At 54.9% G+C, this 25,272-nt stretch overlaps 1 protein-coding gene across 3 annotated transcripts; it reads left to right on the plus strand.

Annotated features, from left to right (window-relative positions):
- Window positions 1-372: 372 nt before the first annotated feature.
- On the plus strand, window positions 373-12,054 carry ARRDC2 (arrestin domain containing 2). Of its 3 annotated transcripts, none has more exons than XM_025368671.1 (8): window positions 373-809; window positions 6,377-6,443; window positions 6,637-6,784; window positions 7,250-7,352; window positions 7,441-7,697; window positions 7,854-8,016; window positions 8,230-8,387; window positions 10,863-12,054. In XM_025368671.1, the coding sequence occupies exons 1-8, from the start codon at window positions 551-553 to the stop codon at window positions 10,914-10,916; spliced, it is 1,209 nt and encodes a 402-aa protein (XP_025224456.1). In that variant the 5' UTR covers window positions 373-550; the 3' UTR covers window positions 10,917-12,054. The 3 variants fall into 3 exon arrangements, with proteins under 3 accessions (XP_025224456.1, XP_025224454.1, XP_025224455.1); XM_025368669.1 differs by lacking the exon at window positions 373-809 and adding an exon at window positions 4,867-6,249; XM_025368670.1 differs by lacking the exon at window positions 373-809 and adding an exon at window positions 4,867-6,249 and having other exon boundaries at window positions 10,866-12,054.
- Window positions 12,055-25,272: the final 13,218 nt, after the last annotated feature.

Consider the following 25,272-nt stretch of genomic DNA (forward strand, 5'->3'; position numbering starts at 1 on the left):
AAATGGCATTTGGGCGTGGGCGGCATGGGTGGGAGAACGGATCTGGCAGCGGAACAGCGCAGTGCGGAGGCGAAGAGGGCTACTCGAGGTGGATTTTGTTTGGGGGACAGCCATGAAGTGACAATGACGGGGAGGCTGAGGCAGTGCCGGGTTCGGGGCGGGGGCGAATTAGACCATAGGGCTGAGCTCTGCGGCCGCCTCGGTGCCTCCCCAGCCACCTCCGCCCCTGCCTGCCTCTAATTCAACAGCACCCACCCTACAAAAACAGGGCCCGCCCAGCTCCGAGGATGGCAAAGTTAACAGCGCGGGCACGCGGGCGGCCCGTCCCCGGCGGCCCGCGCGCGTCACAGGGGCGGATGCAGAGGACCAGGAAGTTCGCCGACGACGCGCCCGCCCTGGGGCACCGGCGCCGGCCCAGGTTCGCCGGGGGGGCCCTGGAGGAAGCTCGCGGGACGCGACGGGGGAGCGCGCAGACCCCGGGGATCTGCAGGCGCACCCCGGCCGTGCGCCTCCTCGCCGCGTGTCCAGGCCGTGTCCCCCGCCGCGCGCCATGCGCCCTGGGGGCGTGCGCAGCTTCGCGCTGGAGCTGGCGCGGGGCCCGGGCGGCGCCTACCGCGGCGGGGAGCGGCTGTGCGGCCGGGTGCTGCTGGAGGCGGCGGCGCCGCTGCGGGTGCGAGCGCTCGAGGTGAAGGCGCGCGGTGGGGCGGCCACCCACTGGCTGGAGGGTCGCAGCGTGGGTGTCAACGCCTTATCCAGCGACTACGCGGCCGCCGAGACCTACCTGCGGCGTCGGCAGCTGCTGCTCCGAGGTGAGACACTCGTCGCGCCGGCCCCACAGCAGCCGGGACCCCCTCGGCCAGGACCCTCTTCGGGGCCGGAAGCCTCTCAACTTAGAACCTCTGCGGTCGGGTGATCCTTTTCAAGGAGCGGGAACCCCCTTCCCGGGGTCCTGACCCTCCCACAGGTCAGGAGTTCAAGACTAGCCTGGGCGACATGGCGACACCCCATATCTCCAAAAACTACCAAAATTAGCCAGGCGTAGTGGCGCGCTCCTGGAGTCCCAGCTACAGGCTGAAGTGGGAAGATTGCTTGAGCCTGGGAGGTAGAGGTTGTAATGGGCTGAGAACGCACTCCAGCCTGGACACCCACGCCGCCCTGGTCAGGACCCCCACTAACCCGGAACGTCTACCCAGGGTCTGGGCGTTCCCTTCTCTGGAGTCAGAGGCCCTCGACTTAGAGGCTGTGCGGTGGGGAGACCCCTTTCAAAGCAGGGGGACCCTCCTATTAGAGTTCAGGGAACCCCTGGGAAGTGGAGTGGGAGATCTCCCTGGTGGACCCCAGGGTCCCCGTTGATCCCAGGCCTGGAGTCCCTGATTCTCAAAGAAGGCCCCCAACTCGTGTTACCCAGGGCCCCACCTCAGTTTACCCCACAGGGTCTGCAGCGCGGAGTTCTTCCCTGGGGTAGGGTTGGGGGTCTAGTGGTATTTCCCGGTGAGGAGGTGGAAATGCATCCCAGAGGGGAAGAGATGAATGAAGTGGGGTCACATTCTCCTGGGAGTCTGGGTCTTGGGCAGGTCTCTACTCTTCCCCGAACCTCAGTCTTTCTCGCACCCCAAACGTCCCTAGGATACACAGCTGGTCACCAGTGAGCCAGGGGCCACAGAAGGAGGCAGTCCATACCCTCACACCCTACTGTGTGGCTATGGGAGGGCATCATCCTCTCTGGGCTGCCCTGGCTATTCCTCCGGGCCAAGCCAGACCTCGCTATATCCGTCTGTAAAATGGGCCAGGAGGGAGGCAGACCAGATTCCCGACAGCCCCACTTTTTCCCCAGCGCTGCGGGCAATAGAAGCTTTGCGCATGCAAGAGCCGCAGGTGCGGGGGACCCTTCCCTCCCCAGCAGTGGAAACAGAGGAGCAAGCGCGGTGGAGCGGGGCAGGAAGGAGCCCAGGAGGCACTTCCCTTCCCTGGCAACTCGGAGAACTATTTGGGGCCGCTTTCACCTGAAGGCTGCCTGGACACTCAACGGCGACTTCCTTAAAATACTGGAGAGGCAGCCTGGTGCGGTGGCTCGTGCCTGTAATCCCAGCACTGTGGGAGGCCGAGGAGGGCAGATCACCTGAGGTCAAGAGTTCGAGACCAGCCTGGCCAACACGGTGAAACTTTGTCTCCATTAAAAATACAAAAATTAGCCGGGCGTGTTGGTGGGATCCTGTAATCCCAGCTAGTAAGACAGAAGAATTGTCTGAACCCGGCAGGTGGGCAGAGGTTGCAGTGAGCTGAGATGGCACCACTACACTCCAGCCTCCGTGACAGAGCAAAACTCTGTCTCAAAAACAAAAAAACAAAAAACACTGGAGATGCGAGCCTGGTGGGCCTACCTGCCTGTGGTTCCAGCTACTACAGAGGCCGAAGCAGAACGATCGCTTGAGCCCAGAAGTTCGAGGCCAGCCTGGGCAACATAGCGAGACCTCCCACCCCCCGCCCCATTTTTGTTTCTGTTTATTTTTGTTTTTGAGACAGGGTCTTACTCTGTTGCTCAGGCTGGAGTGCAGTGCCGCGATCTTGGCTCACTGCAACCTCTGCCTCCTGGGTTCAAGTGATTCTACAACCTCAGCCTCCTGAGTAGCTGTGACTACAGATACCCGCCACCACACCCAGCTAACTTTTGTTTGTTAGTTAGTTTTTTTTTTTTGAGACAGAGTCTCACTGTCACCCAGGCTAGAGTGCATTGGCACCGGCGCAATCTCGGCTCACTGCAGCCTCTGCCTCCTAGGTTCCAGTGATTCTCCTGCCTCAGCCTCCTGAGTAGCTGGGATTATAGGTGCCCGCCAACATGCTGGCTAATTTTTGTATTTTTGGTAGAGACGGGTTTCACCATGTTGGCCAGGCTGGTCACGAACTCCTGACCTCAGGTGATCCACACGCCTTGGCCTTCCAAAGTGCTTGGCTTACAGGCATGAGCCACCGTGCCGGCCCCCATCTCTTAAAATACATAAAAATTGGCCAGGCACAGTGGCTCACGCCTGTAATCCCAGTACTTTGGGAGGCCAAGGCGGGAGGATCACCTGAGGTCAGGAGTTCAAGACCAGCCTGGCCAACATGGTGAAGCCCCGTCTCTACTAAAAATACAAAAGTTAGACAGGCTATTTTTTTTTTTTTTTTTTTTTGAGGCAGAATTTAGCTCTTGTTGCCCAGGCTGGAGTACAATGGCGTGATCTCAGCTCACTGCAACCTCTGCCTCCCAGGTTCAAGTGATTCTCCTGCCTCAGCCTCCCAAGTAGCTGGGATTATAGGCATGTGCCACCACACCCAGCTAATTTTGTATTTATTTATTTATTTTTTTATTTTTTTGAGATGGAGTCTCCCTCTGTCGCCCAGGCTGGAGTGCAGTGGCGTGATCTCCGCTCACTGCAAGCTCCGCCGCCTCCCGGGTTCACGCCATTCTCCTGCCTCAGCCTCCCGAGTAACTGGGACTACAGGCGCCCGCCACCACGCGCGGCTAATTTTTTTTTTTTTTTTTTTTGTATTTTCAGTGGAGACTGGGTATCACCGTGTTCGTCAGGATGGTCTCGATCTCCTGACCTCGTGATCCGCCCGCCTCGGCCTCCCAAAGTGCTGGGATTACAGGCGTGAGCCACCGTGCCCGGCCAATTTTGTATTTTTAGTAGAGACAGGGTGTCTCCATGTTGGTCAGGCTGAATTTGAACTCCCGACCTCAGGTGATCTGCCTGCCTTGGCCTCTCAAAGTGCTGGGATTACAGGCATGAGCCACCTCGCCTGGCCAATTTAAATTTAAAAATTTAAATAAAAATTTAATTTAAAAATTAGCCCAGCTACTCAGGGGGCTAAGGCAGGAGAATCTATGGAACCCAGGAGGTGGAGGTTGCAGTGAGCTGAGATGGTGCCATGCACTGCAGCCTGGGTGTCAGCGTGAAACCCTGTCTCAAAAAAAAAAAAAAAATTAAATTAAAATTTTGGCTGGGTGCAGTGGCTCACACTTGTAATCCCAGCACTTTGGGAGGCTGTGGTGGGCAGATGGCTTGAGCTCAAGAGTTCAAGACCAACCTGGGCAACATGGTGAAACCCCATCTCTTCAAAAAATACAAAAATTAGGCGGGTGTGGTGGTGCGCACCTGTAATCCCAGCTACTCTGGAGGCTGAGGTGGAAGGATCGCTTCACCTGAGGTGGAAGGGAGGCAGAGGTTGCAGTGAACCGAGATCGTGCCACTGCACTCCAGCCTGGGCAACAGAGTGAGATCCTGTCTCAAAAAATAAATAAATAAATAAATAAATAAATAAATAAATAAATAAATAAATAGTTAAACATTTAAGGAAAAAAACAGTGACACTGGAGGCCAGTGGAGCTGCTGTGTGACCCCGGGCAGTGCCTCGCCCCTCTCTGGGCCTCTGGGGTCCATCTGTGAAATGAATTGAGGGAGGCGCTGGCTCAGTAGTCCCTTCAGGGTTACGTCATCCCGCTTCTCCTCCCGGACTTAACGGCCTACTCTCTCCCTTCTAGTATCCACTTAAACCTGGCCTAAGGTCCCAGACCTTCCTTTCAACTCCAAAGACCCATCCTCCCAGGCAGCCTTCCAGGCTGATCACTGTGCCTCCAACCCCTTCGTTCCTGTTCTGACCCCCGTCACGGACTGCGGGTGACCGTGTTTGTTTATGACCGCCCCCTCCACACCCACACACCTCACTGAGGTGGTGGAAGTCTCATGGTCTCCTGAACCGAGCTCAGAGGCGGACAGTCAGGGCAGGGGATGGGTTCAGCAGCAGCGCATTCCGCTGCCACGAGAAGGCGCCCGCGTCCCGCAGACGACGCAGAGGCAACTCCCGCTGGAGAAACTCCAAGCGACTTTTCTTTGGGGAAACTAAAGCCCAGAGAGGTGTCACGTGGTCCCGAAACCACACCGCAGCCGTGGACCTGGGGGTGCCCGAGCGTCCCCTGCATTCAGCTCTGTGAAGGGAAGGGGGCTGAGGATGACTGGAGCAAGCAGAAGGGCTGCGGGGAAGGTAGGGTTTGCCAGAGGGTGAAAATTGGGAAAGGAACATCAGGTCGCAGGTACCGCTCCTGGGCGAATGCGCCAGGCGCGACCGGGTGACAGTATGACGGTATGTCAGGAGCAGGTTGATGACCCGGGAACGAGGCTCTTGGAGGAGTCCGGCTGGGGCTGCACGATGATCCATGCACAACTTTCTGAGGTCGGGACTGATTTTTATTTTCTCCCGGCTCTACAGAGGTGGAAACTGAGGCTCCAGGAGGTTGTCATTTGCCCAGAGCCACCAGCTGAAAGGGACTTGAATCAGGGAAGAGGTGCAGCAGGCACCAGCGTGGAGGGCAGTCCCACTCACGTCTTCCACTTCTCCCTTTGCATAGCGGGGGGGAAAAGCCTGGAACAGTCATAGGCTCTAGGGCCCTCAACTGGGGCGAGAGCCCCCCGCCCCAAATCGGGCTGGACATGCCTCGAGTCACGTCTACGAGTGGCGGCTGGTGAGCGATTAAGCCGAGAGGCTGAAAGCTCTGCTAGGTGACCTAAGGCCTGGGCCCTGCCTCTGGACCTCTTTTTCCCCTCTTTGCTCCCGGGGTCCGCGAGAGACCAGCTTTGGCCGCCTCAGGGCTTCAGTTTCTCCCCGGGGTCCGCGAGGGAGTGAGGCAGCGTGGGGCAGCCGGCGGTGAGCAGGGGCGTTTGTTATTTTGCTCCACGCTAGGGCAGAGCCACGCCCCTTGTCGCGCTATTGGTGGAGTCCCTTCAGGGGGCGGGGGAGAGACGGTGACCCCGCCCCCCGCCCTGCCGTATAAAAGCGGCGCCGACGCACGGCGCGGGGATTTTCTGCTCGGGCTGGTGAGCGCGCCTGCGCGTTGTGGGCGATTTTGCGTTCTGAGGCTGCAGCGTCGGCACCTTGAGCTGCCGGTTCAGGGGTTCGAGGCCAGGTTCCGCGTGTCGTGGGTTCGCACCCCGGACGCGATGCTATTCGACAAGGTGAAAGCGTTCTCGGTGCAATTGGACGGTGCGACCGCGGGCGCCGAGCCCGTGTTCAGCGGCGGCCAGGCCGTGGCGGGCCGGGTGCTGCTGGAGCTGGCAAGCGCCGTGCGCGTGGGTGCCCTGAGGCTGCGCGCGCGGGGCCGCGCCCATGTGCACTGGACCGAGTCGCGCAGCGCGGGCTCGAGCACGGCTTACACGCAGAGCTACAGTGAGCGCGTGGAGGTCGTGAGCCACCGTGCCACGCTCCTGGCGCCAGGTATGGATGGGTAACCCCTGCTCAGCGCTCCGGTTGTGTGCCAGCCACCACCTGGATGGCGGTACCTTTGTCAGCCCTGGGACCCCAACGCAAGCACTCAGTTGCCTCCTTTTGCTTCTACCTGCAGATACTGGGGAGACCACGACGCTGCCTCCTGGGCGCCATGAGTTCCTGTTCAGCTTCCAGCTGCCCCCGTAAGTCCTCTGAGGTGCAGGGTTGCCCTAAGCCTGCAGCCCCTTCCAGATTTGTACCTCCAATACTGGATATCTGGGCACCTCTGAGCCCCAAGACCCTCCCCCTGGGAGGCCCCTAGAGTGTCTGTGTCTCCTTCTCCCTGCCTGTGTGTCTCTGTATCTTGCCTCCTGAAGTCCCATCCCTCCACCCCAGGAACCTGGTGACATCCTTCGAGGGTAAACATGGTAGTGTCCGCTACTGTATCAAGGCAACCCTGCACCGGCCCTGGGTCCCAGCACGCCGGGCAAGGAAGGTGTTCACTGTCATCGAGCCTGTGGATATCAACACGCCAGCCCTGCTGGTGAGTGGCCACCCTTGGTGGGTAGGATGGGAGTATTGTAGGAAGGGGCCTGGCTGCTGGGTGACACCAATCGATAAGATGGAGGTCATAGGTGGGCCCTGGCAGGGAGGGAGGCGGGTGTGGGAATGCGTGTGGAATCCACTGCTATCTGCACCCATTTGCCGTGTGACTCTGGGCAAGTGTCTTGCCCTCTCTGAGCCTCAGGTGCCTCTTCTGTGAAACAGACCAGAGCTAGGGCTTACCAAGAGCGAATTACACACCAAACACTTGGCTTGTACATTTCATTTCTGGCTTTATAAGATGGGTTGTGTCCCTGGCTCTATTTAACAGATAGTTCCTGGATTGTTAAAAAGAAACCAAGCCCTGCCCAAAGTCCTCCCTCAGCTGGGGGTGGTTTGGAAGCTCCACAGCGACTGTGGTTTGCACAAAGTGACTCATCCACATCACTTTCCTCTACACCGACAGGCACCTCAAGCGGGGGCTCGGGAAAAGGTTGCCCGATCCTGGTACTGTAACCGTGGCCTCGTCTCCCTTTCGGCCAAGATCGACCGGAAGGGCTACACCCCAGGTAGCAGGTGGATGAGACTGGATCGGGATGGGAGCTGGTGTCGGGGCTGCAGGAGGGGAAACTGAGGCCCCCCTGCTCCTCGCTGCAGGAGAGGTCATCCCTGTCTTTGCCGAGATCGACAACAGCTCCACACGTCCTGTGCTGCCTCGGGCAGCGGTGGTGCAGACACAGACGTTCATGGCCCGAGGCGCCCGAAAGCAGAAGCGGGCAGTGGTGGCCAGCCTCGCAGGAGAGCCGGTGGGCCCCGGGCAGCGGGCGCTGTGGCAGGGCCGGGCACTGCGGATCCCCCCAGTAGGTCCTTCCATCCTGCACTGCCGTGTTCTGCATGTGGACTATGCACTCAAGGTAGGGCACCCTGCTGGCCCTGGGGGACAGCGGCCACATTCACCCTGTATTCCCTCAGACCGGGGGAAGCTGAGGCCTCAGTCTCCCCAGGCATAGGAGGGAGGTGGGAGTCGGGGAGGTTGCCTGGGCACCCTCCCTCATGGATCCTTCCTTCAGGTCTGTGTGGATATCCCGGGAACGTCCAAGCTGCTGCTGGAGCTGCCACTGGTGATCGGCACCATTCCCTTGCACCCTTTTGGCAGCCGTTCTTCCAGCGTGGGCAGCCACGCCAGCTTCCTGCTGGACTGGAGGCTGGGGGCCTTGCCGGAGCGGCCTGAGGGTAAGCTCCCACCCTGCTTGCATGCAGAGGGTGGGTGGATACACGGAGAGGTGGACGCCGGGTTAACTCTCTCACCACGAGTCTCCCGGAATCCCAACCAAAGGTCACATAGCCTGGCAGCCCCAGAGCTGGCACAAGCCAGCTCCTGGCCCCTGGTGCCTTGGAGGAGGGCTCTCTCTTGCCAAACTCACCCGCCCTGTCTCTTACTTCCAGCTCCTCCTGAGTACTCGGAGGTGGTAGCCGACGCTGAGGTGGCAGCCTTGGGGCAGAGCCCCTTCCCACTCCCGCAGGACCCCGAAATGAGCCTTGAAGGCCCATTCTTCGCTTACATCCAAGAGTTCCGCTACCGCCCACCACCCCTGTACTCTGAGGTGAGCTCAGGGGTCTGAGAACCACGCACGCCTCTCTGGGCCCTGGGAGGCTCGATGGGGCGGCAGACATAGTAGATGGGTTTGCTTTTTGTTTTTTAGACAGGCTCTTGCTCTGTCACCCGGGCTGGAGCGCAGTGGCATAATCATAGCTCACTGCACCCTCAACCTCCTGGGCTCAAGCAATCCTCTCGCCTCAGCCTCTTGAGTAGCTGGTTCTACAGGCGCACGCCGTCACATCCTGCATTTGTGTTTTGTTTTATTTTGCTTTGCTTTTTGAGATGGAGTTTCACTCTTGTCACCCAGGCTGAAGTGCAATGGTGCGATCTCGGCTCACTTCAACCTCCGCATCCCTGGTACAAGCGATTCTCCTGCCTCAGCCTCCAGAGTAGCTGGGATGACAGGTGTTAGCCACCAGCCCAGCTAATTTTTGTATTTTTAGTAGAGACAGGGTTTCACCATATTGGTCAGGCTGGCCTCGAACTCCTGACCTCAGGTTATCGCCTGCCTTAGCATCCCAAAGTGCTGGGATTATATGCATGAGCCACCACGCCCGGTCAATTTTTCCATTTTTTGTAGAAATGGGGTCTCACTATGTTGCCCAGGCTGGTCTTGAACTCCTGGGCTCAAGTGAACTCCTGAACTCCTCCCACCTTGGCCTGCCCAAAGTGCTGGGATTACAGGCGTCAGCCACTGCACCCAGTTGGCAGTGGATTTTAATTGTTGACAGAATTTCTATACATACAGTCGGCCCTCTGCATTAGCTGGTTTGGAATCTGCAGATTCAACCAAACATGGGTCAGAGACATTTGAAAAATAAATACATACATGGATAATACAGATTAAAAATATGATAGGCTGGGTGCAGGGGCTCACGCCTGTAATCCCAGCACTTTGAGAAGCCAAGATGGGAGGACTGCTTGAGGCCAGGAGTATAAGACCAATCTGGGTACCAGAGCAATACCCCCATCTCTACTGCAAATAATACAAAATTACCCAGGCGTGGTGGAGCCCACCTATGGTCGGGAGGCTGCGGCAGGAGGATCGCTTGAGCCCAGGAGTTTGAGGCTACAGTGAGCAATGATTGTGCTACTACACACTCCAGTCTGGGAGACAAAACAAGACCTCATCTCAATACTACTACTAATAGTAATAATGCAGCATAACAGTGATTAAATAGCATTTATATTGTGTGTGTGTGTGTGTGTGTATATATATATATATATATCTTTTTTTTTTTTTTTTTGAGATGGAGTCTTGCTGTGTCACCCAGGCTGGAGTGTGCAGTGGCACAATCTTGGCTCACTGCAACCTCCACCTCCCGGATTCAAGCAATTTTCCCTGTCTTAGCCTGCCGAGTAGCTGGAATTACAGGCGTCCACCACCATGCCCGGCTAATTTTTGTATTTTTTAGTAGAGACAGGGTTTTGCCATGTTGGTCAGCCTGGTCTCGAACTCCTGACCTCAGGTGATCTGCCTGCCTTGGCCTCCCAGAATGCTGGGATTACAGGTGTGAGCCACCACACCTGGTCATAAAGTATTATAGGTAATCTACAAGAGATTTAAAGTACACGGGAGGGCTGGACACAGTGGTTTATGCCTGTAATCCCATCACTTTGGGAGGCTGAGGTGAGCAGATCACTTGAGGTCAGAAGTTTGAGACCAGCCTGGCCAACATGGCAAAACCAGGTCTCTACCAAAAATACAAAAATTAGCTGGGCATGGTGGCGTCCACCTGTGATCCTAGCTACTCAGGAGGCTGAGGCGGGAGAATCGCTTGAACCCAAGAGGTAGAGGTTGCAGTGAGCCGAGATCGTGCCACTGCATTCCAGCCTGGGTGACAGAGCGAGACTCTGTCTTAAAAAATAAAATGAGACCGGGCGCGGTGGCTCACACCTGTAATCCCAGCACTTTGGGAGGCCGAGACGGGCGGATCACGAGGTCAGGAGATTGAGACCTTCCTGGCGAACACGGTGAAACCCTGTCTCTACTAAAAATACAAAAAAAAATTAGCCGGCCGTGGTGGCGGGCGCCTGTAGTCCCAGCTTCTAGGGAGACTGAGGCAGGAGAATGGCGTTAACCCAGGAGGCGGCAGAGCTTTCAGTGAGCGGAGATCGCGCCACTGCACTCTAGCCTGGGTGACAGAGCGAGACTCCATCTCCAAAAAAAAAAGAAATAAAAATAAAGTACACAGGAGGATGGGCTTAGACTATCCGCAAATATTATGCCATTTTATATCAGAGACCTGAGTATCTATGGATTTTGGTATCCACGGGGTTCCTGGAAGCAATCCCCTGTGAATACAGTATACGCTCCACTCCAAAACCCTCCTTGCACCCCAGTCTGCCCTAGACACCACCTCCAGATGGCCTCTTCTCTGGTCAAGGGTGGGAGGTGGGAGATGGCTGGATGGGGAGGGGTATTTCTGAATTTCTGTTTCCAGTGTCCTCTCAGGCTTAATGGTAACATTTCTCTCAGGAGGATCCAAACCCACCCTCAGGGGCCATGAGGCCGCGCTGCATGACTTGCTGAACGGCACAGGGACCCCGTGAGGAACAAGGATACACACCGGCTTTCAGCCATCGTGACTGTGGGGAGCGGCTGGACCAAGGGCTGACCTCCCCGACTGCATTGAAGCTGGGAAACCAAGTCTCAGAGTGAGGCGGGGCCTTTCGGATATCACATGGGACAGAGGAAGAGCCCAGCTGGAGTCTGACTTATCTGGACCGCCACTGTCCTTGTGAGGCATGGAACGTCCAGTGCAGTATCCCGGGGACTGTTTAATAACCTGTCTTCCCAGCCTGTCGGCAGTGCTGGAGTCCACCAGGAGCCTTCAGTCTGGGAGAAACAGAGCCAGACATAGACAATTCCAGCATCACGAAACCAGAAGAAGAGACCTGCAGCTGTGAGAATCCAGACAGGAAGCAGAGATGGCATCCTTGTGGAAAGGGCATTTTAGCTGAGGCTTTGGAGTACACACAGGAGCTCAGCAGGCAGACGAATGAGGAAGAAAAGTCAGAGAAGGTCAGAGCTGAGTGACGTTTGGAATCCACCCCGTTTATTGTAGAACTGGGGGTTCAGAGGGCAGGTGCCTTAAAGTTGAGGCCACACAGTGAGGTCCGGTGGGTGAAAGGACCCAGGAACGAGGCGTTCAGGAAAGCAGGTTGTCGGAGCTATGTGGGGTCTGTGGGTGGCAGGGGCAGCTGCTCCAGCCTTTGAAGACTTTGAAAGCCAGAGATTCCTGGCGCAGGCTTGGACTTCCTGGGAGCTCCTCCAGGTACCCAGGAGCATCAGAGCTGCCTGGGTGTTCCATGGCCCAGGGAACCCAGGTTCAGGGTAGGACAGGCAAGACCAGATACCTAACGTGCAAAGTGAAAACACTGGGGTCCCCGTTAAATGATGAAGAATTCAAGACAGTGACAACATTACGTCATACCTGGGGACAGAGGTCAGCCTAAGGTGACAGCCGGGGACTACTGTGCTTCCCGGAGGCTCCTTGTGTCCTGGAGGAGAAGAGCACTCGAGGGGGCCGCTGGACAAGCTCCCAACTGCAGGGTGCCAGCGCTGGCTGGGGCAGGGCCCCGGCCTGGGACTCAGCATTTCTGATATGCCTTAAGAAATCATTGTTTTGTACAATTATTTTTTAAAAGTAAATGTGTGGAAAAAGAAACCGGGCTTCTTGGTTTATTTTCCGCTCCCGTCCAGCTGCTGAGGGAACTGGGACTGCCATTCCTGGTCACTATCTTGGAGACTAAATTCCTGGCCAAGGAAAGCGGAGGGGCCCATGATTCAGAAGGGGAGACTGAGGCCCAGGACTGGGAGGGGGTTGGCCCAAGGACACATGAGAAGGCTGAGCTGGGGTGGGAGCTGAGCCCTGGGCCCCTTACTTGTACTCCCTGTGGGAGTCTCAGAGGCTAGCGGAGGCTAAACAGTGGAAGCCAAGCAGAGAACTCCTCTATCCTCAGAGAGTGGCGGGCTGGGGCTGGGAGGAGCCGCTTGAGTACGGGAACATCCTGTTACCTGAGTGTAGGTTTGGTTTTTGTAGGTTTTTTTTTTTTTTGGTGGTGGTTTTTTGTTTTTAGAGGGAGTCTTGCTGTGTCGCCCAGGCTGGAGTGTAGTGGTATGATCTCAGCTCACTGCAACCTCTGCCTCCTGGGTTCAAGCGATTCTCCTGCCTCAGCCTCCCAAGTAGCTGGGATTACGGGTGCCTGCCACCATACTTGACTAATTTTTGAATTTTTAGTAGAGACGGGGTTTCTTTTTTTCTTTTCTTTTTTTTTAAGACAGAGTTTCATTCTGTCACCAAGCTGGAGTGCAACGGCTTGGTCTCGGCTCACTGCAACCTCCGCCTCCCAGGTTCAAACTATTCTTCTATTTCAGCCTCGAAAGTAGCTGGAATTACAGGCATGTGCCACCACACCCGGCTAATTTTTCTTTTTTTTTTTTTTTTGAGACGGAGTCTGGCTCTGTTGCCCAGGCTGGAGTGCAGTGGCCGGATCTCAGCTCACTGCAAGCCCCGCCTCCCGAGTTCACGCCATTCTCCTGCCTCAGCCTCCCGAGTAGCTGGGAGTACAGGCACCCGCCACCTCGCCCGGCTAAGTTTTTTTGTATTTTAGTAGAGACGGGGTTTCACCGTGTTAGCCAGGATGGTCTCGAACTCCTGACCTCGTGATCCACCCACCTCGGCCTCCCAAAGTGCTGGGATTACAGGCTTGAGCCACAGCGCCCGGCCTTTTTTTTTTTTTTTTTTGAGATGGAGTCTCGCTCTGTTGCCCAGGCTGGAGTGCAGTGGCACAATCTCGGCTCACTGCAAGCTCCGCTCCGCCTCCTGGGTTCACGCCATTCTCCTGCCTCAGCTTCCCAAGTAGCTGGGACTACAGGCGCCCGCCACCTCGCCCGGCTAATTTTTTGTAATTTTAGTAGAGACGGGGTTTCACCATGTTAGCCAGGATGGTCTCGAACTCCTGACCTCGTGATCCACCCGCCTCGGCCTCCCAAAGTGCTGGGATTACAGACGTGAGCCACTGCGCCCAGCCATTTTTCTATTTTTTTAATAAAAAATAGAAACCTGTTGGCCAGGCTGGTTTCAAACTCCTGACCTCAGGTGATCTGCCTGCCTCAGCCTCCCAAAGTGCTGGGATTACAGGCGTAAGCCACCATGCCTAACCCTGGATTTGTTTTTATGGAGGTGAAATTAACATATTATAAAATTCACCATTTGAAAGTGTTCAATTTAGTATACTTTACAATGTAGCATTTAGTATATTCATAATGTTTCTTTTGTTTTGTTTTGAGATGGTCTCACTCTGTTGCCCAAGTTGGACTGCAATGGTCCCATCACCGCAGCCTCAACCTCCTGGGCTTAAGAGATCAACTTGCCTCAGCCCCCCCAAGTAGTTGGGACCACAAGTGTGTACCACCACACCCAGCTGATTATTTTTTTGTAGAGACATGATCTCCCTTTGTTTCCCAGGTGGGTCTCGAACTCCTGGGCTCAAGCGGTCCTCCTGCCTCAGCCTCCCAAAGTGCTGGGATTACAGGTATGAGCCACCACAACTGACCTGGCTATTTACAATGTTATGCAACCATCACCACCATCTATTTCCAGAACATTTCTATCCCTGCCAAAGGAAACCCCGTCCCCACTAGTGATTAATCCCCATTCCCCCTCCCCCACCTCTGGCAACCACTAATCCACTTTCTGTCTCTATGGATTTGCCTGTTTTGAACATTTCACATCGATGGAATCATGCAGCCTTTTGTGTCTGGCTTTTATCACTCAGCATGTTTTTTGTTTTTTTTTTTTTTTTTTGAGACGGAGTCTCGCTCTGTCGCCCAGACTGGAGTACAGTGGCCGGATCTCAGCTCACTGCAAGCTCCGCCTCCCGGGTTTACGCTATTCTCCTGCCTCAGCCTCCCGAGTAGCTGGGACTACAGGCGCCAGCCACCTCGCCCGGCTAGTTTTTTGTATTTTTTAGTAGAGACGGGGTTTCACCGTGTTAGCCAGGATGGTCTCGATCTCCTGACCTCGTGATCCGCCCGTCTCGGCCTCCCAAAGTGCTAGGATTACAGGCTTGAGCCACCGCGCCCGGCCCACTCAGCATGTTTTTGGGGTTCATCCACATTGTACCATGTATCATTCCTTTTTCTGGTTGAATAATATTCCATTGTCTGCACAGACCACATTGTGTTTAGCCATTCATCCACGGATGGACATCTGGGTTGTTTCCATGGCTTCGCTATAGTGAATCTTGCTGCTAAGAACACGCATGTTCAAGGATTTCTTTGAAAACCCACGGAGCTGTTAGGTGGCCCTAGTGGCATGGGGCTGTCATTCTTCTGGAGTTACAGGTGGGGATAGTGAGCTCAAGAGAAAGAGACTAGCCTGGCCGAAATGGTGAAATCCTGTCTCTTCTAAAAAGAATACAAAAATTAGCCAGCTGTGGTGGCAGGCACTTGTAATCTCAGCTACTTGGGAGGCTGAGGCAGAAGAATCACTTGGACCTGGGAGGTAGAGGCTGCAGTGAGCCGAGATCGTGCCACTGCACTCCAGCCTGGGTGACAGAGTGAGACCCTTTCTCAAAAAAAAAAAAAAAAAGGAAAGGAAGGAAAGAAGAAGGAAAGGAAAGGGAAAGGAAGTAAAAAGAAAAGAAAGTGGGGGAGGGAGGCAGAGAGAAAGAGGGAGGAAAGAGGAAGGAAGGAAGGAAGGAGGGAGGGAGGGAGGGAGGGAGGGAGGGAAGGAAGGAAGGAAGGAAAGGAAGGAAGGAAGGAAGGAAGAGAGATGCCCCACCCAGGGTCCCACAGTCAGGACTGAGACAGCCAGCACTCAAAACTGCCCCTTGGGCCAGGCACAGTGGCTCACACATGTAAATCCCAGCACTTTGGGAGGCCAAAGCAGGAGGATCGCTTGAGCCCACGAGTTTGAGACCAGCCTGGGCAACATAGCAAGATCCTGACTCTACAAAAAATATAAAAAATTAACCAAGTGTGGCAGTGTGGACCTGTAATTCTAGCTACTTAGGAGGATGAGGTTGGGAGTATCACTCCAGCCTGGGAAGTCAAGGCTGCAGTGAGCTATGATCGCACCACTGCACTCTAGCCTGGGCGACAGAGCAAGATCCTGTCTCAAAAAATATATATAAACACTGCCCCTTAGACTCCAGTGTCCATGCCCCCCTCAGGCCACATGATACTGTGCCCCTCAAGCTCCCGCTGAAGCTCCACCTGTCCCACCTAAGCCCTCATGCCCCTCCAAGTTTGGGCAAGGCCCTATTGAAACCCTCATCTGGGCCAGGCGTGGTGGCTCATGCCTGTAATCCCAGCACTTTGGGAGGCTGAGATGGGCGGATCACGAGGTCAGGAGATCGAGACATCCTGGCTAACACGATGAAACCCCGTTTCTACTAAAAATACAAAAACTTAGCCGGGCATGGTGGTGGGCACCTGTAGCCCCAGCTACTCAGGAGGCTGAGGCAGGAGAATGGCGTGAACCCGGGAGGCAGAACTTGCAGTGAGCTGAGATCGTGCCACTGCACTCCAGCCTGGGCAACAGAGCAAGACTCCGTCTCAAAAAAAAAAAACCCTAGTCTGATACCCCAGGATGTCCCAGTCAGCCTGCCCAAGGCAGCAGAAATTAACTGGCAGGCTGGAGTGGCCATTGTCGGGGCCAGGAGCCAGGGATGAGGACTGGGGGACCCAGGGACTGGACACGAGGAGATCTGCATTAGGACTTGGCTCTCTGTGTGATTCCAGGCAGGTCACCTTGTGTCTGAGCCTGTTTTGTCATCTGAGACTCTGGGAGACACCCACCCCTCACACCCTGCCACAGTCCTCAATCACTTCCTTCCTCTGGCCTGAGGGGGAGCCCTCCTTTCCTGCTACCCCTGGTCCTAAGGTCCACCGAGACCTCCTTTGACCTGGCATCGAGCTTGGAGCATGCCATATGTGGGAGGTCCCGGAGTCCAGGCGGAGGGGAAGCGTTCCTACAACACAGTCACTAGAAGCCGAACTGACAGTCTCAGTAGGAAATGAGTTCTTTGTCACGCGGGGTGTGCAAGACATAAGATATCAGTTTCCAGATCCATGTTCCCAAACAGAGGAGAGTCTACAGTATGTATTCCAGCAAGGGATGTGGGTACAGTGTGACCAAAAGATTCTGCCCAGCGGGGGTGGGAGGACAAGACGCCCGGTGTCCTCAGGACTCCTGAGTCTGCAGCTATGGGGAACTTGATCCTGACAGAAGGAGAACTTTCCGGTTCAGATGATCGACAACCAGGATAAAGCTGGCCCAAGTAGTCCCAATTCAGGAAACTTCCTGAACTTGCCGGGGAGGGGCCCAGGGAGCCCAAAGGCAGGTGGTCAATTTCTATCAAACATGAAATAAGGCCGGGCGCAGTGGCTCATGCCTGTAATCCCAGCACTTTGAAAGGCTGAGGTGGGAGGATCACGTGAGGCCAGGAGTTTGAGACCAACCTGGTCAACAGAGTGAGACCCCATCTCTACAAAAAAAAAAAAAAAAAAGTAAACATCAGCCGGGCCTGATGGCATGTGGTCCCAGTTACTCAGGAGACTGAGGCAGGAAGATCACTTGGCCCAGGAGGTCTAGCCTGCAGTGAGCTGTGATCAAACCACTGTACTCCAGCCTGGGTGACGCAGCAAGAATTTTTCTTAAATAATAATAATAACAACAAACCCCGCACCTCTATAGGCCTGTAAGACCCCCTGCCCACCTTTCCCTCCAGCTCCCCATCCCTCCCTGTCTGCTACTCAAACACTCCAAGCTGATTTTTATTTTTATTTTTATTTTTTAGACAGAGCCTCTCTCTGTTGCCCAGACTGGAGTGCAGTGGCTCAATCTTGGCTCACTGCAACCTCCACCTCCCAGGTTCAAGTGATTCTGCTGCCTCAGCCTCCTAAGTAGCTGCGACTACAGGTACGCGCCACCATGCTCAGCTAATTTTTGTATTTTTAGTAGAGACTGGGTTTCACCCTACTGGCCAAGCTGGTCTTGAACACCTGACCTCAAATGATCCACCTGCCTTGGCCTCCCAAAGTGCTGGGATTACAGGTGTGAGCCACCATGCCTGGCCCTCCAAGATGATTTTTACCTTGGGGACTTCTCATGTACTATTTCCCTTGTGAAAAGGCTCTTCCCCCATTGGTGGTTTCTCTTTACCCCCTGGCCTCACGTTTTCAGAGCCACTCCAACCTCCTGGCCAAAGTTGCCACTCACTCCATCACTCCCTCTCCTGTCTCTCTGTTCTGTAGTCTTCCTAGCCCTCATCACACTCTGAAACTACTACCTAGATGTTCATTTGTTTGTCTGACGCTTTGTGGGCAGGGCCAGGTCCAGGCTCTGACCCCAGCCCCAGCATCATACAGCAGGCATGAGGGTGGTTGACTAAGTGACTGGGGGACTGCTGCTCTGCCTACTCTGATGTGGATGAAGACGCCTCCTTTTTATTTATTTATTTATTTATTTATTTATTTATTTATTTTTGTTTTGTTTTGTGTGAGATGGAGTCTCACTCCCTTGCCCAAGCTGGAGTGGAGAGCCTCAATCTTGGCTCACTGCAAACTCTGCCACCCGAGTTCAAGCAATTCTCATGCCTCGGCCTCCTGAGTAGCTGGGATTACAGGTATGCACCACCGCACCCAGCTAATTTTTGTATTTTTAGTAGAGTCAGGGTTTCACCATATTGCCCAGGCTGGTCTTGAACTCCCGACCTCAGGTGATCTGCCCACCTTGGCCTCCCAAAGTGCTGGGATTACAGGCGTGAGCCACCGTGCCCAGCTCAGGTGAAGATTCTGATGGGGGTGGAGGTGTCACCCCTTGCACTTGCTCCCAAGACCCCCTAGAGTCAGACGTGTCCCCCATGCAGAGAGTCGAACGCCAGGTCTCTAACCCTCAAGGTCTCTGTCTGTCTTATTCTGACTCTGACCATCTTTTCTTTCCCATCTCTGTCTCTCTCTCAATATCTCTCTTGCTTACTGTCTCTGTCTCTGTCTCTCAGTCTTGTTGCCTCTGTACTTCTGTCTCTGTCTCCCTGTCTCTGTCTCCCTCTGTCTCTGACTCTCTCACTATCTCTCTTGGCCACCATCTCTCTATCTCTCTGGGTCCCTGACTCTCTCACCATCTCTGCCGCCTGCCCTGGCCCGGCCAGTTGGGGGACAAGGGGTGACAAGCAGTCAGGGCGCCTGCCGCTTGTTTTCCCGCCCATGCTGGCAGGGAGCCCAGCCCTGCCGGGCCACTGTTCAGGAATCCTCCAGCCTCCCCGCTCCAGCCACCAGGCGCGGCCACCGCCAGCCTCTCCACCCAGCACATTCTGTCCCAAGCAAAGAGCGCCAGGGGTGGGGTGGGGGTAGGGGTGGGAGGGGGACGCATTCCTGCTGAGCTCTAGTTACAGGACAGCTTGTCCTGGTGGCCCCACCAGCACAGCCTCCTGATGGCTCCCCGTCCTGCTCTGGGGTTAGACCTTCCTGAATGAGGCCAAACCCCCTCTGCCAGTTCGTGCCCACCTCAGGGCCTTTGCACCAGCCGTGCCTTCCACCTGGCACTCCGTCTCCCTAGATCTCCCCAACACCTCCTCCGCCTGCACATCTGAGACCTCACATCACCTTCTCAGCAAGTCCCCTCTGTCCCTAGGCCAGGGCACCCCGAATTCCCCTCCTGCTGCCCCAGTGCATTTAACTTCCTGGTCCTCTCCACCTCCCCGGGGTTACATATTCACTTGTTTGTTGATGTGGTGTCTATTACACGAGGGCCCCACTGTGTCCCAGCACCCCGAACACACAGTAGGTGGCTCAGTGAAGGGTTTTACAATTGACATCTTTTCCTCCCAAAGCTCAGCCCACCCAGGTTCACCCATGTGGCTCCCCAGTTCCTGACCTACCCCACCCCTGCCTCGCCCTGCCTCCACCACCCCTGCACCCCAATGCACCAGGATTTTCCAAGCCCCCCTGCCTTGGCCCAGGGAGTTCTCTCCACCAGATGTACCTTTCTGAGAGAGGGGCTGGGTGCATTGAGGGGCAGGGGCCGCTGGAGTTCAGACGCACCTTTTGAGCGAGGGGCTGGGCCTCTCTGTCACTGGGCTCCAGGCACAGGGCAGTCATGATGTACACACACACGTGCAAACACACACGTACACTAAGCCTCTCTGCAACACAGAAAAACCAGCCAGTGAACTCGGGCACAAGTAGCCGGGCATGCGGTGTTCATGGGGTGCTCACATGTGAGGTCCCCCAACTCCTAGGGCGATGCGGTTATGGCCTGGATCCTACAGGTGGGGCCCAGACGTGGGCTTTGAACCCACGCCAGATATGCACAAACCTATCCAAACACACACGTCTCTGCCCTTGCTTCCCCCACCCGGGAGTCACCCCCCACACCTTGTTTTTGATGTTCAGGAAAGTCCCCAGAAAGCATCGGGCCCGGGCAAGGGGCCAGGAGGAAATGGTGACTCAGCCGGTGGCCATCAGTGCCTGCCACGCTGGGCTGGGTGGCCTGATCTGGACTGGGCGGCCCTATCTGGGAGGATCCACAGAAAACAACAATAAGAGATGAGGGCGTGGGTGCGGGGTAAAAAGGACTTGGCCCAAGGACGATCAGAGAGGGGATGGACCACTCTGTGCTCCAACACTTCAACCCTGCTGGGCCTGACTGACAAGTGGGGAAACTGAGACACAGGGAACAAGTGACTTGGCCAAGGCCCCCCAGCCAAGATGGTACAGGCAAGGGGATCCCCTAAGTCCTTAGCACAGGGGTCTGGGGGAATGTCTATCTGCCCTACATTTTTTTTTTTTTTTTTTTTTTTTTTGAGACAGGGTCTCACTCTGTCCTTCAGGCTGGAATGCAGTGGCACGATCTCAGCTCACTGCAATCTCCGCCTCCTGGGTTCAAGTGATTCTCCTGCCTCAGCCTCCAAGTAGCTGTGATTACAGGCACCTGCCCCCACGCCCAGCTAAGTTTTGTATTTTTAGTAGAGACGGGGTTTCACCATGTTGGCCAGGCTGGTCTCAAACTCCTGACCTCAGCTGATCTGCCCACCTCGGCCTGCCAAAGTGCTCAGATTACAGGCACGAGCCATGATGCCCGGCTCCCTGCCCTACTTTCGTAGGCTCAGAAAGACCCAGATCTACTTCCTGGTTTCCTGTGTGGTCATGTGACCAGGCCTGGCCAATTAGAACCTTTTGTTATCACAGACACAGGGATTGGGTCAGGGATGGGCACCTGATCCTGGCTGGGCCAATCATGTTACGAGTTTGGAGACTCCCTGGAAGAAGGCCCAGAAGTAAGCAAAATCATCTTGGACGCATAATGAGGACAGTGGATCAGAGAGTCCTAAGCACACTGGTGAAGAGCAGAGCAGGACTCACATAACCCCAGATCCCCGTGGAGTCAGGGTGGAGCCAGAGGGAAGGCTGAAGGCTGGAGGGTCCTGAGAGGCCTTGCAGAAAGAGAGGGCATTGGAGTTGGGGCTTTGATGGATGAAGAGGAACTCGGGAAAGGCATTCCAGGCAGAAGGAACCGCCTGTACAACCACAGCAGGCAGGTGGGAGCTAGGCGTGTCCTCAGCCACCCCAGTGGCCCCATGGGGCTGGAGCATAGAGAAGCATCTGCAAATGTGTTTATTTATTTAATATTTGAGATGGAGTTTTGCTCTGTTACCCAGGCTGGAGTGCAGTGGCACGATCTTGGCTCACTGCAACCTCCGCCTCCTAGGTTCAAACGATTCTTCTGTCTCAGCCTCCTGAGTAGCTGGGATTACAGGCGCACGCCACCATGCGCAGCTAATTTTTTTGTATTTTTAGTAGAGACGGGGTTTCACCATGTTGGCCAAGCTGGTCTTGAACTCCTGACCTCAGGTGATCCACCCGCCTGGGCCTCCCAAAGTGCTGGGATTATAGGCGTGAGCCACTGCGCCCGGCTATTTATTTAGTTTTTGAGATGGAGTCTTGCTCTATTGCCCAGGCTAGAGTGCAGTGGTACGATCTTGGCTCACTGCAAGCTCCGCCTCCCAGGTTCAAGCAATTTTCCTGCTTCAGCCTCCTGAGTAGCTGGGATTACAGGCGCCCGCCATCACGCCAAGCTAATTTTTGTATTTTAAAAGAGACAGGGTTTCACCATGTTGGCCAGGCTGGTCTTGAACTTCTGACCTCAAGTGAGCTGCCCGCCTCAGCCTCCCAAAGTGATGGGATTACAGGCGTGAGCCACATGCCCGGCTTAGATGTGTTTATTTGTCTTTGTGCTCAATTCTCCCACCTACAAGCCCCCTAAGGGCAGGACCGGGTCTGCTTTGTTGGTGGCCAGCAGTTGTCCGTTAATATTTGTGATACAGGTGAACCAGGCCACGTGAATCCTTGAACCGGGGCTGAGAGCCAGCGCTTTCTTTTAGGGACACAAACAGGCAGGATGGGCAGGGGGTGGTGAATAGGGAGGATTGGGTACATGAGGCAGAAGAGCCTGGGGCTTTATGACCCCTGAAGCCTGTGACCCAGAAGGGACCAGGCCCAGGCCACAGTCCAGGCAGGAGAGGGCGTGTCCCCATCTGTGAACCACCGCACCCCCCCCCACCCCCAGCCCCCGGCCATGGTGCTTAGGAGGGATGCAGGGTGGAGCTCCCGGTCTGGGCTCTGGGATCACCTCTTCCTCCTTGTGTGACCGTGACCGTGGGCAAAGGACCGCGCCCCTCTGAGCCTCAGTTTCGTCATCTGGAGCTTGACTTCGCTGTATGTCAGGGTAAGGACTGTACACAGAGTGGGTGCAGCGTCTGTGGGGTAGCATAGGGGTGCTGAGGCAGCGGGTGAGGGGTAGGCTTGTCTGGAACATGCCGTTAGCAGTTCCCAGCCTCTTTGAAAACAGGAAACTGGCTCTCCTGGGAGCCCCCTGCTGCGCTTCCTGAGTCTCTGCGCGTGCTGGGGCGGTGTGGGCAGGCACGTGTGTGTTTGCGTGTTTGCAGGCGGCCTGGAATACAGCTGGACCCGCCTGCGTGTGCCTGTGTGTGTGTGTGTTGGGCCACCCGTGGCGTTGCCCAGAGGCATGTGCACAGACACCCGTTACCTGTGCTAGAACATGGATCTGTGGATCTCAGCCAATGTGGGAAGCAGACAGTGGCTTGATTGGGGCACTTTTGAGTCTGAGTCTAAGTGTTAAGCCTGTGTGATGGTCAGCAGCGGCGGCTGGTGTATGCTGGGACTGATTTGGGCCGGCAGAGCCTGTATGGTGGCCCCAAGGCCTCTGAAACCCCGGATCAGTCCTGATTCAGCTGCTGATGTTGGCTTTATTTATTTATTTATTTATTTATTTTGAGACAGGGTCTTGCTCTGTTGTCCAGGCTGGAGTGCAGTGGTGCCCTGATAGCTCACTGTGGTCTCAACCTCCTAGGCGCAAGCTATCCTTCCATCTCATCCTCCTGAGTAGCTGGGTCTACCACCACACACCCAGCTAATTTTTGTATTTTTTTAGACACGGAATCTTACTATGTTGCCCCGGCTGGTCTCAAACTCCTGAACTCAAGCAATCCTCCTGTCTCAGGCTCCAAAAGCACTGAGATCACAGACATGAGCAGCGGCCCCCCCTTTTTTTTTTTTTTTTTTGAGATAGTCTCACTCTGTTGCCCAGACTGGAGTGCAGTGGTGTAATCATATCTCACTGCAGCCTCGACCTCCCAGGCTCAAGTGGTCCTCCTGCTTCAGCCTCCCAACCATCGGGGACCACAGACACAAGCTACCATACCCGGCTAACTTTTTTTTTTAGATGGAGTCTCATTCTGTCACCCAGGCTGGAGTGCAGTGGCAAGATCTTGGTTCCCTGCAACCTCTGCCTCCCAGGTTCAAGTGATTCTCCTGCCTCAGCCTCCAGAGTAGCTGGGATTACAGGCATGCACCACCACATCTGGCCAATTTTTTATATTTTTGGTAGAGACAGGGTTTCACCATGTTGGCCAGGCTGGTCTCAAACTCTGGAACTCAAGTGCTCATCCTGCCTCAGTTTCCCAAAGTGCTGGGATTACAAGCATAAGCCACCATGTCTGTAATTTTATTGTTATTATTTTTATTTTTGTAGAAACATAGGTTTCCCTGTGTTTCCAGGGCTGATCTCAAAATGCGATCCTCCTGCCTCAGCTTCCCAAAGTGCTGGGATTACAGGAGTGAGCCACCACGACTGGTCTACAACAGGTTCATTGTCACCTCAGGGCCCTTTTTTTTTTTTTTATTTTTTTTTGAGACAGAGTTTTGCTCTTGTTGCCCAGGCTGGAGTGCAATGGCGTGATCTCAGCTCACTGCAACCTCTGCCTCTAGGGTTCAAGCGATTCTCCTGCCTCAGCCTCCCAAGTAGTTGGGATTACAGGCATGTGCCACCACGTGCAGCTAATTTTGTGTTTTTAGTAGAGATGGTTGTTCTCCATGTTGGACAGGCTGGTCTCGAACTCCCGACCTCAGGTGATCTGCCCGCCTTGGCCTCCCAAAGCGCTGGGATTACAGGCGTGAGCCACCACGCCCGGCACCTCAGGGCCTTTCTACGTGTTGTTCTTTCTGCCCAGATAGCTCTTCCCCTCGCTCATTACAAAGCTTGCACTTTCTCTTCCTGAAGATGTCAGTTTAATAATTCCCTCCGTTGAGACCTTTCCACTTCTTCTTCTTCTTCTTCTTCTTCTTTTTTTTTTTTTTAATTTTTGTGGAGTGCAGTGGCATGATCTTGGCTCACTGCAGCGTCTGCCTCCCAGATTCAAGCAATTCTTCTGCCTCAGTCCCCCAAGTAGCTGGGATTACAGGCATGTGCCACCACACCCAGCTAATTTTTGTGTTTTTGGTACAGACGGGGTTTCTTTTTTTTTTTTTTTTTTTGAGACGGAGTCTCGCTCTGTCGCCCAGGCTGGAGTGCAGTGGCCAGATCTCAGCTCACTGCAAGCTCCGCCTCCCGGGTTCACGCCATTCTCCTGCCTCAGCCTCCCGAGTAGCTGGGACTACAGGCGCCCGCCACCTCGCCCGGCTAGTTTTTTTTATTTCTTAATAGAGAAGGGGTTTCACCGTGTTAGCCAGGATGGTCTCGATCTCCTGACCTCGTGATCCGCCCGTCTCGGCCTCCCAAAGTGCTGGGATTACAGGCTTGAGCCACCGCGCCCGGCCACTAGACGGGGTTTCAACGGGTTGGCCAGGCTAGTCTCGAACTCCTGACCTCCAGTGATCCACCCACCCTGGCCTCCCAAAGTACTGGGATGACAGGCGTGAACCACCATGCTCAGCCCCTTTCACCTCTTTCACAAAAGCAGCCCTATTCTGTCTCTCAGTTCCTTTTAATTCCTTGCCTTGCCCTTCTCACGGTTTGTAATTACAATGTATTGACAGGATCACAGCCTGTCTTCCACCTCCCCTCTGTACTGGGAGCTCCAAGTGGGCGGGTCATAGCATGCAGTAGGTGCTTAATAAATTTCCTGGCTGGGTGTAGTGGCTGACGCCTGTATAAAGCGCTTTGGGAGGCTGAGATGGGAGGATCGCTTGAGGCCAGGATTTTGAGACCAGCCTGAGCAACGTGGTGAAGCCCCATCTCTACTAAAAAAAAAAAAAAAAAAAAATTAGCCAGGCATGGTGGCACATACCTGTATCCTAGCTACTGGGGAGACTGAGGTGGAAGGAATGCTTGAGCCCAGGAAGTTGAGGCTGCAGCGAGCCGTGATTGCACCATTGCACCCCAGCAGAATGGGATCCTATCTCTAAAATAAAGAAATAATATAAAAATAAATGCACTGTGATAAACGAGAGTGTGGAGCCTGCACAAGATGCAGAGAGCCAGGAATGGGGAGGTGGAAGACAAGGGCCCTCCCTCAGTAACTGCTCAATTAGTATATGATGGATTAATGAAGCTCAAAGTGAGACCCTGAGCCACTGG

Source organism: Theropithecus gelada, chromosome 19 (assembly GCF_003255815.1).
Source record: "Theropithecus gelada isolate Dixy chromosome 19, Tgel_1.0, whole genome shotgun sequence".
In the NCBI taxonomy this organism is placed as follows: Eukaryota; Metazoa; Chordata; class Mammalia; order Primates; family Cercopithecidae; genus Theropithecus; species Theropithecus gelada.

Excerpts from the sequence above, each read along its gene's own strand:
- ARRDC2 (XM_025368669.1), top strand. The coding sequence starts at position 5,976 with ATGCTATTCGACAAGGTGAAAGCGTTCTCGGTGCAATTGGACGGTGCG. Across the intron at positions 6,444-6,636 it reads TTCAGCTTCCAGCTGCCCCC|GAACCTGGTGACATCCTTCG; the intron begins GTAAGTCCTCTG and ends CCTCCACCCCAG. Across the intron at positions 6,785-7,249 it reads TCAACACGCCAGCCCTGCTG|GCACCTCAAGCGGGGGCTCG; the intron begins GTGAGTGGCCAC and ends CTACACCGACAG.